This window comes from Otolemur garnettii, unplaced genomic scaffold (genome assembly GCF_000181295.1).
Source record: "Otolemur garnettii isolate 467f Iridium unplaced genomic scaffold, OtoGar3 scaffold00017, whole genome shotgun sequence".
In the NCBI taxonomy this organism is placed as follows: Eukaryota; Metazoa; Chordata; class Mammalia; order Primates; family Galagidae; genus Otolemur; species Otolemur garnettii.
The window spans coordinates 14,338,534-14,353,579 of record NW_003852412.1 but is presented as its reverse complement, the minus strand read 5'-3'; the positions used below and the strand labels follow the sequence as shown (position 1 = coordinate 14,353,579).

The following is a 15,046-nucleotide window of genomic DNA, read 5'->3' as shown; positions in this document are numbered from 1 at the left end:
CCCAGCTACTTGGGAGGCGGAGGCAGGAGACTCGCTTGAGCCCAGGAGTTGGAGGTTGCTGTGAGCTGTGATGCCATGGCACTCTACCGAGCATGATAAAGTGAGACTCTGTGTCTAAAAAAACCCCCCCAAAACAAAGTACGGTGAATATAGGTGTAGCCACCTTGCCAACCTGTTGTTTACTTTTTTTTCCTTTACCTTCTCATTCTCTTTGCTTTTTTTTTTTTTTGAAACAGAGTTTCACTCTGTTGCCCTGGGTCATGATGTGTATCATCATAGTTCACAGCAACTTCAAACTCTTGAACTTGAGCAATCCTCTTGCCTCATCCTCTTGAGTAGCTGGGACTATAGGCTGGCACTACTATGCCTGGCTAGTTTTCTATTTCTTTAGCAGAGATGGGGCCTCATTCTAGCTCAGGCTGGTCTTGAACTCCTGAGCTCAAGCAGTCAACCTGTCTCGGCCTCCTGGAGTGCTGGGATTACAGGCGTGAGCCACCACACCTGGCCTTCAATTATTAACATTTTAGGGAATTGTGATAGAATAATTACATTTATTTACTTTCTGTCATTCTTGAATTGGAAATTAAATTGTAATGAAGTTTTTAAATTTATTAAGGGGGAAAAAGTGAATTCCTATTATTATGCCTTTTATCTTTCTTTCTTCCTTTTTTTTTTTTGAGACAGAGTCTTACTATATTGCCCTTGGTAGAGTGTTGTGGCATTACAGCTCACAGCAACCTCAAACTCTTGGGCTTACGGGATTCTTTTGCCTCAGCCTTCCAAGCAGCTGGGACTATTGGTGCCTGCCACAACACCTGGCTATTTTTTTGTTGTTGGTGTAGTCATTGTTATTTAGCTGGCCCAGGCTGGGTTCGAACCTGCTGGCCTCATTGTATGTGGCTGGCACCGCAACCATTGTGCTATGGGCGCCGGGTCGTTTTTTCTTAATAATATATGTATACCATTGTTTTCAATTCAGTGTGTAGTGTTTTTAAAACCTCAGCATTGAGGCTCAGTGCCTGTAGCTCAGTGGTTAGGGTGCTGGCCACGTGCACTGGGGCTGGTGGGTTTGAACCCGCCGGGCCTGCTAAACAACAATGACAAGGACAACAACAAAAAATAGGTGGGTGTTGTGGCAGGAGCCTGTAGTGCCAGCTACTTAGGAGGCTGAGGCAAGAGAATCGCTTGAGCCCAGGAGTTTGAGGTTGCTGTGAGCTGTGACGCCATATTACTCTACCCAGGGTGACATAGTGACACTCTGTCTCAAAAAAACCCCACAGAAACAAAAAACAACAAAACTCCACATTGACTCCTGCCATAAAAATCTACAAATTCAGGTTGGAAAAAAATAAATTATAAGTTAGTTATTTATAATAAGCTGTATATACATATATAAATATATTGCATAAAAGGAGCTAATTCAGTTAATTTAAGAAAATTTTGGGGAGGGAAATATTTCACATGGTTTGCCAAGAGCTGCAATCTTACTAAAATAGGTCTGTTACTGCTTGTTACTGAAAATCCACATCAAGAGTTTGTAAAATTGCCTGCATATGATGAACACCATGTCTTCCTTGAAAAAGTCTACAGAGAACTTAAAATAAAAACTAAGGTGCCCTTGTTTCAGTTTATTTCTGCGAACATTACCTCTACTCTTTCTGACCAAGTGCAGATGCAAAGGAGGCTACTAATGAGATCTTAAAATAGTAGTTGTGAAGTCCTCAGAGCCAGGAAGGCAGGTAAATCTCCAGACTGGCCACATTCCTTTGAAGAGTGAGCCTGCATAAATTATTTTTCTTTTTTTGGACTGACAGATTCTGCCTAGGTCTGTTTATACAAATAGCAAAGGAGGATACCAGCTCCATGCAGACAGCAGCTCAGGACTCTGGCAAGCCGTTCTGTCCTCGCATTAGTAGTCAGAAGCTTCTACTCAAGAGCTGTGAGGGTGCCCGGGCACCTTTGGGAGTTTGAGCTGGAGCCCAAGCTGGAGCCAGAGCTGGAGCCCCAGGAGCAGCCTAGGCCTGGGCCTTGGCCTTTGGTCAGCAAAGCCAGCCTTGATCAGGTAGGAGCTTGGGACGAGTGAGGTAGGCAGCTTGATTAAACTTTCAGCTGGGGCCCTTTGGTATTTTGAACTTGACCATGTATGGGGAAAGGGAAAATTTCCCCTTCTCTCTTTAAAAGTTTGCTGAAAATTAACCCATAAGAGGCAGATTATTAGGAGAAAGGCATACAAATTTATTTCATTGTAGTTCTAGCTGACATGGGAGCCTTCAGAATGAAGACTCAAAACAAGGGAAATTGTCCTTTTTTTTGAGACAGAGTCTCACTTTTTTGCCCTGGGTAGAGTCCCGTGGCATCATAACTCACAACCTCAAACTCCTGGACTAAAGCAATTCTCTTGCCTCAGCTGCCCGAGTAGCTGGGACTTATAGGTGCCTGTAACACACCTGGCTATTTTTAGAGACTGGGTCTCATTCTTGCTCAGGCTGGTCTTGAACTCCTGAACTCAAATGGTCTATCTGCCTTGGCCTCCCAGAGTGCTAGGATTGTAGACTTGAGCCACTGTGTCTGGCCTGCAATTGTCCATTTTTTATGCTTAGGTTTAGCACAGTAGGGACGAGCCTTGTAGAAATATAATTGCACAAATAAGGCATGATCTAATGCTAATAGACTTGTTGTAGCCAAAGTGAGTGGAATTATAGAGAAAACACCAGCACACTGAGTTTCAATTAGGTCTGGGATCCTTTACTGGCCCAGCCAGCGGACCAAGATAGGCTCACACCTGAAAAATCTCGGCAAAGCATTTATAGAGGTAGAGGGTTTTTTATACCCTTGTTTCAGCTGGGGAGGGGGTTGGAATACCTAAGGGAAAGAAGTTTACAGAAGCAAAAGGCAAGGTTAGATCTATAGGGCAGGGGGCCGAGATCAAAGAAAACCAAATGGTGTTTTACAAGGGCCTATATTCCAGGCTAATCTGCCCTGTCTTCACAGGATATGTTTATTTAACACTTCCCTTTTCTGCAAGGCCTACATGCCCAGGGACAGGTCTTGAGAAAGTGGGGGTTGTGGGATGAGAGCCTGCAAGATGGGGTCAATCTGGCCTTCTCAGACTGAGTGGGGAAACCCAGCAAGGCCTGTCTGTCTAGACTTTTCTTGGCCTCTCTGTTCAGTATTCCTTCTGGGTATGGGGGAAGACCCTCCTTGGAATGGGTCTGCAATAAATAAGGTAGGTCAGATAATTTTCTGTATGACAAGTGTTTTTTTTTTTTTTTTTTGAGACAGAGCCTCAGGCTGTCCCCCTGGGTAGAGAGCTGTGGCATCATAGCTCACAGCAACCTCCAACTCCTGGGCTCAAGAGAGTCTCCAGCCTTGGCCTTCCAAGTAGCTGGGACCACAGGTGCCCGCCATAATGCCCGGCTATTTTTTGGTTGCAGCCATCATTGTTGTTTGGTGGGCCTGGGCTGGATTCGAACCTGCCACCTTAGGTGTATGTGGCTGGCACCTTAGCCACTTGAGCCACAGGCACCGAGCGTGTATGGCAAGTTTTTACAAAGAAAGGCAAGAGGAAGGTTAGAATAATATTTTTTAGAGGTGGTGCCTGTGGCTCTAAGGAGTAGGACGACAGCCTCATATACCGGAGGTGGCGGGTTCAAACCCAGCCCCAGCCAAAAGCTGAAAAAAACAAGAATTTTTTTAGTTTTTTTTTTTTTTTTGAGACAGGAGCCTCAAGCTGTCCCCCTGGGTAGAGTGCCGTGGCATCTCAGCTCACAGCAACCTCCAACTCCTGGGCTCAAGCGAGTCTTCTGCCTCTGCCTCCCAAGTAGCTGGGACCACAGGTGCCCGCCATAATGCCCGGCTATTTTTTGGTTGCAGCCATCATTGTTGTTTGGTGGGCCTGGGCTGGATTCGAACCTGCCACCTTAGGTGTATGTGGCTGGCACCTTAGCCACTTGAGCCACAGGCGCTGAGCCAAATTGTTTTAGGTTTTAAGCTGTGTCATGACAGCATAAATGATCATGGGAGACACGGATTTACAGTACAAGCTGCAAGAGGTGAGGCTAACCATAGGTGTAGGAGCACTTCTCACAGAGTCCTTTTATTGAGAAGATACATAAAGGGCCGAAAGATTACTAAGCAAAGACTTCCAGGGGCTGTGTGTTCAGGGACCATGTGCTTTAGGGGCTACGTGCTCAAGAAAATTAACTCATATGGGTGAACAAAAGGTGGCAAAAAGTTATGTCCTCAAGGAAATGATTTCCAAAAAGACTACATGCAATTTTCTCCCACTAATCCTTCAAGGAACTGCTGTAAAATGCTTGATATTTAACATCAGTCTTACTACTGCAGGACCCATCTTTGCTCCTCTGGGATTACTGAGTTACTTGGTGGTTTGCCTCTAAGTGATAAGAGATTTCCAGGCTTGCCAGGAGAATATCTTATTCTCAGCTATTCCTCAGATGAGTTTTGAGATTGTTACTGTTATAGTAAGTAGGATGTTCAATCCTTTACATGTTACTGTAAACATGATGCTCAATCCTCTGCAAAGCTGGCTTTGGGGAAAAAGTGTTCTCTTTTCTTCACCTTAGGGAAGAGGAATTCTAGTTTTTATGCCCAGTCTCTGGGGAGAATGAAGGACCGGAGACAGGTGGGCAAGAGGGCAGGAGAGCAGAGAGAAGCCTTTGCTTCTGAGGTCTTCATTTTGAGGTATAATTTTCTGAGCCCCAACAAACTCTTTCAACTTTATGAGGAACTGGACAGCCAGGGCAAGCACATAGAAAGCTTAGGCACTGTTGGCCTGCTTCTCCCTCAGGCTCTTTGTATTTCTTGGCAAAGCATACTTTCCTTAGGAACTTGGGATCTACCCCCCTTTAGAGATTCATATCTTTGTAATCAGGTTTTCTTTTCTTTTTTTTTTTGGAGACAGTTGTACTATGTCGCCCTGGGTGTGGCGTCACAGCTCACAGCAACCTCAAACTCTTGGGCTACAGTGATTCTCTTGCCTTAGCCTCTCTAGTAGCTGGGACTATAGGTGCCTGCCAGCCACAACACCCAGCTATTTTTGTTGTTGTTGTAATTGTCATCGTTGTTTTGCCAGGCCAGGGCCAGGTTTGAACCTGCCAGCCCCAGTGTATGTAGCCAGCGCCCTAGCTGCTGAGTTACAGGCACTGAGCCTGTGATCAGGTTTATTTATTGTGATCAGGTTTTCTTTTTTTTTTTTTTTGCAGTTTTTGGAGGGGGGCCTGGTTTGAACTCGCCACCTCCAGTATGTGGGGCCGGCGTCCTACTCCTTTGAGCCACCGGTGCCGCCCCATCAGGTTTACTCCATGCCATTTCTGTGCCAGCCATTTTCTGAACTGGTTGACTGTGGTGTGGTTATCAGACTTGGTCAAGTCTGCACCTGGGAGCCTGGAGCTCCCAAAGTATCTGGGACTAGAAAAGAAAGTCAGAGATTATTTCTGAACATCATTTAAACAGATTTATTAATATCTGTCAGGACTACCAGTTAGTGCCTTAGAAGGAGACCAGGTCCTGACTGCATGGTCTGTAGGGGTGATTTTTTTTCTAATCCTTGGAAAATGTACCGTTGGTCTGGGTTTGCAGAGGAGAAAACCAAGGCCAGCCAATTCTTGGTAGAGTTAGCATTTGCCGCTTTCTGGCTATGGAAACCTGGGCTTTCATTATTCTTTTCTGGTACCTTGAGATACAAGTCCCCAGATTGTTAAGGCTTGTGTCTCTCCTGGAGGTTGACATCCACTTACAGATTCCTCCCACAGTGGCCTAGAATTGGCCATGTAGGGGAGGGAAAAATGGCTTCCCTCTACTCTTTGGGGTTCTTTGGCTGGGCTACAAATTAAATTGACATAGGAAAGATTAACAAGAGGAAAATAATTTTCCTATATGCACATGCAAAGGAGCCCCACAAAACAGGAGACTTGAAGAAGGCCCAGATGATTGAAGCTTATATATCTTCCTGAGCTAAGGAAAGAAAGAGAAGCTCTGGGCTTAGATAGAGGGGGCAATACAGGTTATGGAAGGGTGAGGGGATGAAATAGAAGGTGAGTAAATGTTGTCTTGTTATGCAGATAAAGTCTCCGACCAAAAGAGTTGTCTCTGAGCAGCCCTCTTCTCAATTCAGATACTTTTATCAAGTAGACTTCCTTTATATATGTAAATTTCTTTTTACAAAAAGACAGCTTTTCAGAGCTACTCCTGTGTCTGCAGTTTCTCAGAATAATCAGCTTGAAATATGCCCAAGAAGTGTATTTTGGGGCAGCATATTTTGGTCTCCTACAGTCATATTCTGTGGTAACGTACCCTTTCTTTTGTCAGCAAAAGAAAACAGAGGATTCAGGGTTAGGAGGCCTGGATCCTAGTACCAGTTATGATCTAACCCAAGGGCCTCTAGTGAGCGTCCCTGCCTTCCCTGTATCCAGTTTTCCTAAAAGGTGAGGAGGCCTTGGGCGGCGCCTGTGGTTCAGTGGATAGGGTGCCGGCCGCATATACCGAGGGTGGTGGGTCAAACTGCCACAAAAAAATAGCCGGGCGTTGTGGCAGGCACCTGTAGTTCCAGTTACTCCAGAGTTTGAGGCAAGAGAATCGCCTAAGCCTAGGAGTTGGAGGTTGTTTTGAGTTGTGGCACCACTGGCACTCTACCAAGGGCGATAAAGTGAGACTCTGTTTCTTAAAAACAAAGGTGAGGGCTCGGCGCCTATGGCTCAAGTGGCTAAGGCGCCTGCCACATAAACCTAAGGTGGCGGGTTTGAATCCAGCCTGGGCCCGCCAAACAACAATGACGGCTGCAACCAAAAAATAGCCAGGCGTTGTGGGGAATGCCTGTGGTCCCAGTTACTTGGGAGGTGGAGGCAGGAGACTCGCTTGAGCCCAGGAGTTGGAGGTTGCTGTGAGCTGTAATGCCACAGCACTCTACTCAGGGGAACAGCTTGAGGCTCTGTCTCAAAAAAAAACAAACAAACAAAGGTGAGGAGGCCTCAGAGTCTCAGCCGGTTTATGCATTCCTGTATTTCTGTACCTTCTCTTTCTGCCTCTCTCCTCCACTCCCTCAAGCTGCTAGGATCTTCCCAGAGGCGCAGAATCGCCCTAGGGGGCCAATCGGTTTTTCCAGACCAAGTTCAGGGCTGAAGAGAAGTTGTCTGTCCAGCAAACAGGGAAGCTCACTAGAAAGACCGGTGAGATCCTCAGCTTCGGATGAGTCACAGAGCAGGTTGCTGTGGTTGCTTGATTCGGTTTATGTCATTTTTGTTTTGAGTTAGAGCCAACTCTCATTACTTTCCGTGGCTCTGAGTAGGGCCTGCTCCTTTAGTTCTCTTCTCTAAATGCCCGGATCCAGGATGCTGGAAGATGCTGCCTCGCTTTTGACCCGAGAACTAGTTTCCACGAACAGGTGTGGTAATGTTTATTTGAAAGCATAAGGGGCCTGGCCGCTCCGTTGTTCCTGGGAGGTGGCTGTGAGAGCAAATCTGGGTGGGAGAAACCTCCTGTCTTCTGCATGAAACAAGCAGTTTTTGGGGACCCTCTTTTTAGTGAGGTCCGGTGAGACCGGGACGGAAAATGAGTTCCTGGGCTAGAAGCGCTCTTGGGCCCGCGGGGACAGCATGGAAAATCTATCTGTATTTATGGGAGCACGGAAAGAGCTCTCCACGGATCTCCTAAATCTCCTGAAGTGCCGTGGGAACATCAGAGCAGGGTTTCGAGGAAGCTTGGGCAAAGGGAAAAGTGCAAAAGTTGAAATTTTTCTTGGCAGATAAGGGGATTTCGGAACTGGGATCTCGCAGACTGGATGTCCCAGGTGGCGGAGGCAGCGAGCAGCCCAGCATTCGGTAGCGCCCACTGCGCCGAATCAGCGCGGGCCACTCGGGAACCGCTCAGTAAAGGCTCGAGTCTAAGCTTTATTGGAGTCAGCAAACAGCCTTTTCTCAGGACTCAAAGACGGATGGGCGCTGCGCCCTCCTTGGCGAGGGACTGGCCCGGGAGAGTCGGGCCGGAGAGCCCGCAGGCTCACATCGGAGCCCGGCGTCCCATCGGGAAGTGACCGCAGCTGCCCAGCTGCCTGACGCCAGCGGAAGTGCGAGCCCGGAGCGAGCCTGTTTCGCCGCCGGGTTCGCGGGAAGGGGCGTGGCCGGGGCGTGGCTGGGGCCGGGCGAGGCGGGGCCGGGGCGACGGGGCGGGGCTTGGCGCTTGTTTTCCCCGGGCCGCGGTGCCTAGGCACTCGGCTGGGGCTGCTCAGCGGGGGCGTGAGCCGCGGCGCGGAGGGGCGCTCGGGGCGCTCGCGAGCCCACTGTTCGCAGCGGCGCCAGCGGGCCCTCCCGTAGGCGTCGGCCGCCGCGATGTCTGCTCGGTGCTGTGCTGGTCAGGTGAGCCAGGCCGGGCGCCGTGCGGGGCTAGTCGGTTCTGAGGACGGGGCCAGGACTCCCGTTGGACGGGGCCAGGATTCCCGGTGCTGCGGACTTTCCTGGGTGCGCTTCCAGCTCCGTGGCCGAAGCAGGGCTTCGGGGTGTGTCGCCCAGGCTGACCCCGCGCCGGGAGAGCGCCTGGGACCTGGAAATCCCGTGCGGCTGGCGAGCGGGAAGCATGGGGGGGAAGCCGGAGAGGCCACCCCGGGGTCTTCCCGTCCGGCCTCTGGGACTCCGCGTGGGGCGGGGCGTGCAGGGCACGGGCGAAGGATCCCGACCGCGCCAGGAGCGTGTCGCCTCCCGCTCAGGGCACTGCTGAGCAGCTCTCCCGGCTCTGCTTGACGGGTGAACCCGGGAAAAATCGTGGGTTTGGGCAACGTCTTCTTTCCCATACCGAGAACGACACGCAGGTCAGACAAATCAGGCAGGTTGTGCTGGACGTCTCGAAGTCTGGAGCATGGGCGCCATACCTTTGAGAATGTCTCGAAGCCTGATTTCCAAACTACTGGGCACGGGTCTGGACGAAGGGAAAACTCATTCCTGCTTCCAGAGTTTCTCGACCCAGCCCTGGCTTGGAACAAGCAGCACTGACTGGGTAGGGCGTGAGGCTTCCTGTCTCTCTGCAACTGAACTTGCTCGGACCTGTTTTGTAACTATCTCATGTAAAACCTTTGGTGTCTTAAAGCATGTGTATGTCTCCTACCATTTAGTGCATCAGTATAGAATAGTTAGGGTTTGGTTTTTTAATGCTACTTTCACTCCTTCCTGTAGAATTAGAAAAAAACAAAGTAGGTAAAGTCTTCTGGATGTCAAGCTCCTTTCTTGTACAAGTTGATGATTAGTATTTCACAAATTAATTAAATTAAATTAATCTGACTCTGGGGAGCATTGAGGTTCAGGGTGGTGTTGCTTTCCTTTTGCCTAAGGACAGTGGCAGAAACTGTTGGTTTCTGTAACCAGCGATTGTACTGGCAGATAATTCGTCGTCTTTGGAGTGGCTGTGTGGAATTATCTTGATTTTTGAGGTCTGATGCTGTGCTTGCATGCATTCAAGTTGGCCTTTTTGGAGATGAGAAAATTGAGGCTTTTGATTTGAGGTTGAAATGATTTTTTTCCCTTGAGTCAGGTAGAGAGAGAATATGGTTATCTTACCGGTAATCTGAGATCAAGGTGGACATATTTTTTTTTTAGATAGTGTCTCACTTGGTCACCCTGGGTAGACTGCCGAGGCATTTTAGCTCATAGCAATCTCAAACTCTTGGGTTCAAGTGATCCTTTTGTCTCAGCCTCCCAAGTAGCTGAGACTACAGGCACCTGTCCCAATGCCGGGCTATTTTTTTTTTTTTAAGAGACAGGGTCTCCCTCTAACTCAGACCAGCCTAGGCCTCCCAAGTGTTGGGATTATGAGCGTTAGCCACTGCACCCAGTCTGGATCTGTTTTTTGAAAGTTCTATAAGTTTTTTATACTAGTTATTTTGGGAATATTGTTCTTCAATATACTGTAACACTTTTTATTATGTAGTAATTACATGACAGATATTTAGGGGCTTTTGTCCTTCTGGTGCCTTGAAAGCTCCTTCAGGCTCTTTCTGTGGTTCCAGTGTGTAATTTAGGGCTTTGTAAATTGTTAGCAGTATACAAATGGGTTTTGTAAAAGAATTATTTACATATTGATATTTTGACAGGATTTAATGACTTGTTTCTAAACTCTCCCCTCTCATGACTTTGGAAAGAACCACATCCTGGCTTTTCATCACAGAAAAGTTAACTTCTGCTTTCTCGGGACTACCTGAGACGGGGGGATGAGCAGTGTGATGGTGATAATTCTAACTATAATTTCACATGCTTGGAGCTGTTAGGTAGGAAGTTTAAAAAAAAAACCTTACAGCACCATCAGAAGATTTGTCTACTTATTCTTTTGTTTGTTTGAATACCTGCCATGTTGCAGGAGCTGGCTATATATGGTCTTAAGCTAGACTAACATCTCTGCTCTCTGTGGTCTGTCTTGGGAGGAGTGTGATCTTGGGATAAGCATGGGAACAATGAAACAATAAGTACTGGTACTGCTACTGTAATGAGACGGTGTGGTAAGCAGCCTGGGATAGGGTTACTGGGGGAGTTTCTGAGAAGATGCCTCTGAAATTCAGGCTGATCAGTGAAGAGAGCCACCCATGCCTGCATCAGGATATAGAAGGGAGTCCAGGGTGTCTTGGAGCAGGCAGATGAAGTTTAAGAGAGGTTGCCAGGGCCAGATCTGGCCAGAGCCCATCAGCTGCTGTTAGCATTTGTGGGTTTTATTCTTTTTAAATTTTTTTTTACATATACTTGTGTTTATTTGGTTTCCACTTTTTGCCTTCACAAAATCAAAAAGGCTTAAAATTTAATAACAATAATAATAACAATGTTTAAGGTAAGGACTAGAAATAAAAACCTTGTAAAAAATGAATGAAGAGGCTCGGTGCCTGTGGCTCAAGCGGCTTAGGTGCCGGCCACATACACCTAAGGTGGTGGGTTCAAATCCAGCCCAGACCCGCCAAACAACAATAATGGCTGCAACCAAAAAATAGCTGGGCGTTGTGGCGGGCGCCTGTGGTCCCAGCTACTTGGAAGGCGGAGGCAGGAGACTCGCTTGAGCCCAGGAGTTGGAGGTTGCTGTGAGCAGTGAAGCCATAGCACTCTACCCAGGGGGACAGCTTGAGGCTCTGTCTCAAAAAAAAAAAAAAGAATGAAGATAAATACATTCAGAAAAGAAATCAGATGATTTCTGCAACAAAATATTGAGCATTAATAATAATGCAAAAAAAGTAACATTCACGCTGTCAAATAAGAGTATGTCTATTATAGAATGTTTTGACTCCAAGGTGCAGTATAGAGTCATCAGTTAACTCTTATTTTTTTTCCAAAGTCTCAAATAATAGACAATTAATATTTATAAATAAAAATAAAAAAATAATTTCAAAAAACAGATCATACCAAATCTTATAGGCAATAGAAAAAGAAGAAATACTTCAAAATCATTCTACTTCATCTGGATACACCTGATATTAAAATTGGAAAAAATATGTGGGTTTTATTCTGGTTGCTGTGAGAGGCTGTGATTGTGAGGAGGGTGAGCTGTGCTTTAATTGCGCTTAGAAGATCACTTGGAGGTGCTGGACTGTATCAGGGGCTAGAGGGGAGGGGGACAGCAGGCTGAGCTGGTCATTCAGTGAATATTTTTGAACTGCCTCTTTTGTGTGGGGCAGTGTTTGAGGCTGTGGGAACAAACAAATACTCATTCCTGATGGAGTGTATATCTTTGCAGTCTGCTATTGCTGTAGTCCAAGGAGGAAAGAGCATGGTACCTTAATTTAGGTTATGGCTGTAGGAATAGGTACAGCTGGACATTGTTGGCTTCTGGATATATTTCAGAGGTAGAACTGGATTTGAGTGGGGATTGATTAGAAGTGGTGTGAGAATGAGAGAGAGATTTGATTTTTGGCTTGAGCTACTGTAAAATGATAATCCAATTTACTGAGTAGAAATAGGATACTGATAGGAAGAGGACATTTGGTGAGGAAAACCCATAGTTTTCTTTTGGATTTTTGCATTATTATACCTATTACAAACTAAATCAAGTTGGGAAGTCACCAGTTGGATGTGCAAGTCAAGGGAGAAGTTTGAGGTTGGAGACAGAAGTTTTGTGGACATTCTTTAGCTGAGGATAGTTAGGAAAAGAGCCTCTACTTTGGACTCAGACCCTAGTATGATTTGAGAAATCTGGACAGCAGGGGCTGGTATGATTGTGAACAAGACACTTAACCTTCCATTGCCTAAGTTTTCCTCAACTGTAGAATGGGTACAATATTACTTCTTAGGGTTATCATGAAGATTACATGTGATAACAGACAGAAAGTCTTTAGTACAGATTTTGGCGTATGTAGAGTGAGGGCCATTACCCACGGGCAGCAGGATATTCTCCAGGTCATCTTATTTTATTTTGTTTTCTACTCTCTTACTCATTTATGGATTTTGCTTGGTGTTAGTGTAGTGTGGCTTTAGAACTTTATAGATGCCTTTTGGAAGGGAGGGGGTAGAACGCGGTACGTATAGGCTCAGCAAGTAGTTGCTAGGGAGGATGTGTGGACGGAGGGAGATAGATTGACTTGTAAATTAACCTGAGAGACAGGTATTGTGTTTTAACTGGTTTGGGGCCGGGTCTGCCTGCATTCCTGAAAGGAAGTCGGCAGCCCTTTTGATCCCCGATCAAGTTAGTTGGGTTTTGTATAGATAGAGGAAAGGCCTCTCCCAATGCTTCCTGATCGTGAATGGCCTTTACTTCAAAATATTCTTTAAACCAAGGAGTCATATTTTGGGGTAAAATTTCCTTAGCTCCTTCATTAGGAAGGGAGATTACAGGGAAGTGGTCGCTCAACATCTGGGAAGTATGGAGGAAGCTACAGAAAAAGACAAGGCACACTGTCAGAGGTGAAGTGAGATGTATACTTGAAAAATACAGTTTTTCTCATCTAAGACAACTGAGAGTGAGGCTTGTGGGGTTTCCTGAGGGCAGGTTATGAGCATCAGCATTAATGACAATAGCTGGTTTATTTTAGCACACAATATGCTGTCTGTTTTCACATGCATTATATCATTCATTCTTCACAAAACCCCTGTGAGGTGGGTAGTGTTCTCCTTGGCCTCCTTTCACAGGTGAGTCAGCTGAAGTACAGAGAAATCTATTAAATGACTGACATTACATGATGGTGGAGCCAGGCCCTGAGTACTGGTCTCCCTGACTCAAGTCAGATGACCTTTGTCCCAGACTGCTATTCCTTTTTTTTTTTTTTTGAGACAGAGTCTCATTATGTCGCCCTGGGTAGAGTGCCATGGCGTCACAGCTCCCAGCAACCTCCAACTCTTGGGCTTAAGCGATTCTCTTGCCTCAGCCTCCCAAGTAGCTGGGACTACAGGTGCCCGCCCCAGTGCCCAGCTATTTTTTGGTTGGAGTTGTCATTGTTGTTCAGCAGACCCAGGCTGGGCTCGAACCTGCCAGCTTTTGGTGTATGTGGCTGGCGCCCTGCTTGCTGAGGTATGGACACCGAAGCCAGACTGATATTCCTTATTATTACAGTATGAATAGGTAATAATAATTGTTGCAAATGGACCAGAGGCAGTTTTAGAACACACAACCCCTGGGCTATTTTGGTAGATTCTGTGGGCTGCCAGTACTGGTGGATCAGTAAGGTTTAACTTCTTCCTCATGTCTAGTTCAGGTTAAAGAACCGAAGTCTGAGACACAGACATTTATTGGTGGCTGTGTATGGAAAGGTCATGCAGCATTTTCTGAGACTTATGAATTTCTAGCTCTTTACCCTTCTTGGGACTCTGATATGCTCTGACATGCTTCTTGCCTGAAAAGTTCGGATGAGGCAGATGGGACAGGACAACGTTATGGTAGGCAAGACATACCTAGCTATTTGTTGGTTGGCAACCAAGACTGCTGCACCAGCAAGACCGCTTGGGTGATCAAGCCCGTGGTTGCCGTTCTTGGAGTGTAGACTCACCCTATCCTTACAGCCAGTTCATATTTCTTGATCATGGAGATTTTCCCTGATGAAAACCCATTTCTAATGCTTGGTATTTTAATAACAAAGCCTTGAAGGCCACCAGGGACTATCTATTATCAAAGATCAACAAAGCTAGACATTAGTTAAAGCAGTAAAAACAGACTTGATTCTCTCACTATCGACTGTAGGGGAAATTGGAGTGCCAGTCCGTTTTGTGTGTAGAGGTGACTGGGCCTTTTAAAGGGAGAATAAGGGAGGAAAAAAAATGGGGTGGGGTATAGCTCAAGCAGAGTCAGGAAAGTGAAAAGTTACAAAGGGTTGTTCAGTGTAAAGGCAGTTAGGCCAGCTGCGTCTGCAGGCTGGCTCTGACCAGAGCTAAGATGCTGTTCTCCCACTGAGACTTGGGACACTGGCCCTTTCTTTCCTGATGGTTACATTTTATTATTTATTTATTTATTTTTGAGACAATCTCACTATGGCATCCTTAGTAGAATGCTGTGGCATCACAGCTCACAGCAACCTCCAGCTTCTGGGCTCAGCAACCTCCAACTCTTGGGCTTAAGTGATTCTTTTGCCTCAGCCTCCCAAGTAGCTGGGACTACAGGTGCCCACCACAATGCCTAGCTATTAATAAATATGGAACCTTTCACGAATTTTCGTGTCTTCCTTATACAGGGGCCATGCTAATCTCTGTATTGTTCTAAACTATACTAACTAATTTTAGTATATGTGTTGCTGAAGCGAGCACCCAAGGAAGTTTTTAACATGTACTAGCCACTAATTTGCAGCCATTAATGCTTTCTGAGTGTGTGTTCAGATGGAAGTGGGTCTTCTCCCTTCAAACATGACTCTTTTTTTCCCCTCCTTCCCTCCTTTTCTTCTGTCTGTTTCTTTTTTTAGGCTTGTCAAGTGAAGCAGTGAAGGAGCAAAGAAAACTGTAACTGTTTGTGATCAGTTACAGTTTTACATTTTTTTTTTTTTTATTTTTTGTTGAGACAGAGCCTCAAGCTATCCCCCTGGGTAGAGTGCCATGGCATTACAGCTCACAGCAACCTCCAACTCCTGGGCTCAAGCGAGTCTCCTGCC

The 15,046-nt window shown here is 46.3% G+C and overlaps 1 protein-coding gene and 1 pseudogene across 1 annotated transcript in view; one reads left to right on the top strand and one right to left on the bottom strand.

Annotated features, from left to right (window-relative positions):
* The first annotated feature begins 8,232 nt into the window (after positions 1-8,232).
* SERINC5 (serine incorporator 5) overlaps positions 8,233-15,046 on the top strand; it is a 123,251-nt gene continuing 116,437 nt past the window's right edge. The window contains exon 1 of the mRNA XM_012802760.2: positions 8,233-8,372. Coding sequence (XP_012658214.2) covers positions 8,346-8,372 — 27 coding nt within the window. The 5' untranslated portion in view covers positions 8,233-8,345. The remainder of the gene's footprint in view (positions 8,373-15,046) is intronic.
* Positions 14,591-14,685, bottom strand: LOC111723970 (annotated as a pseudogene).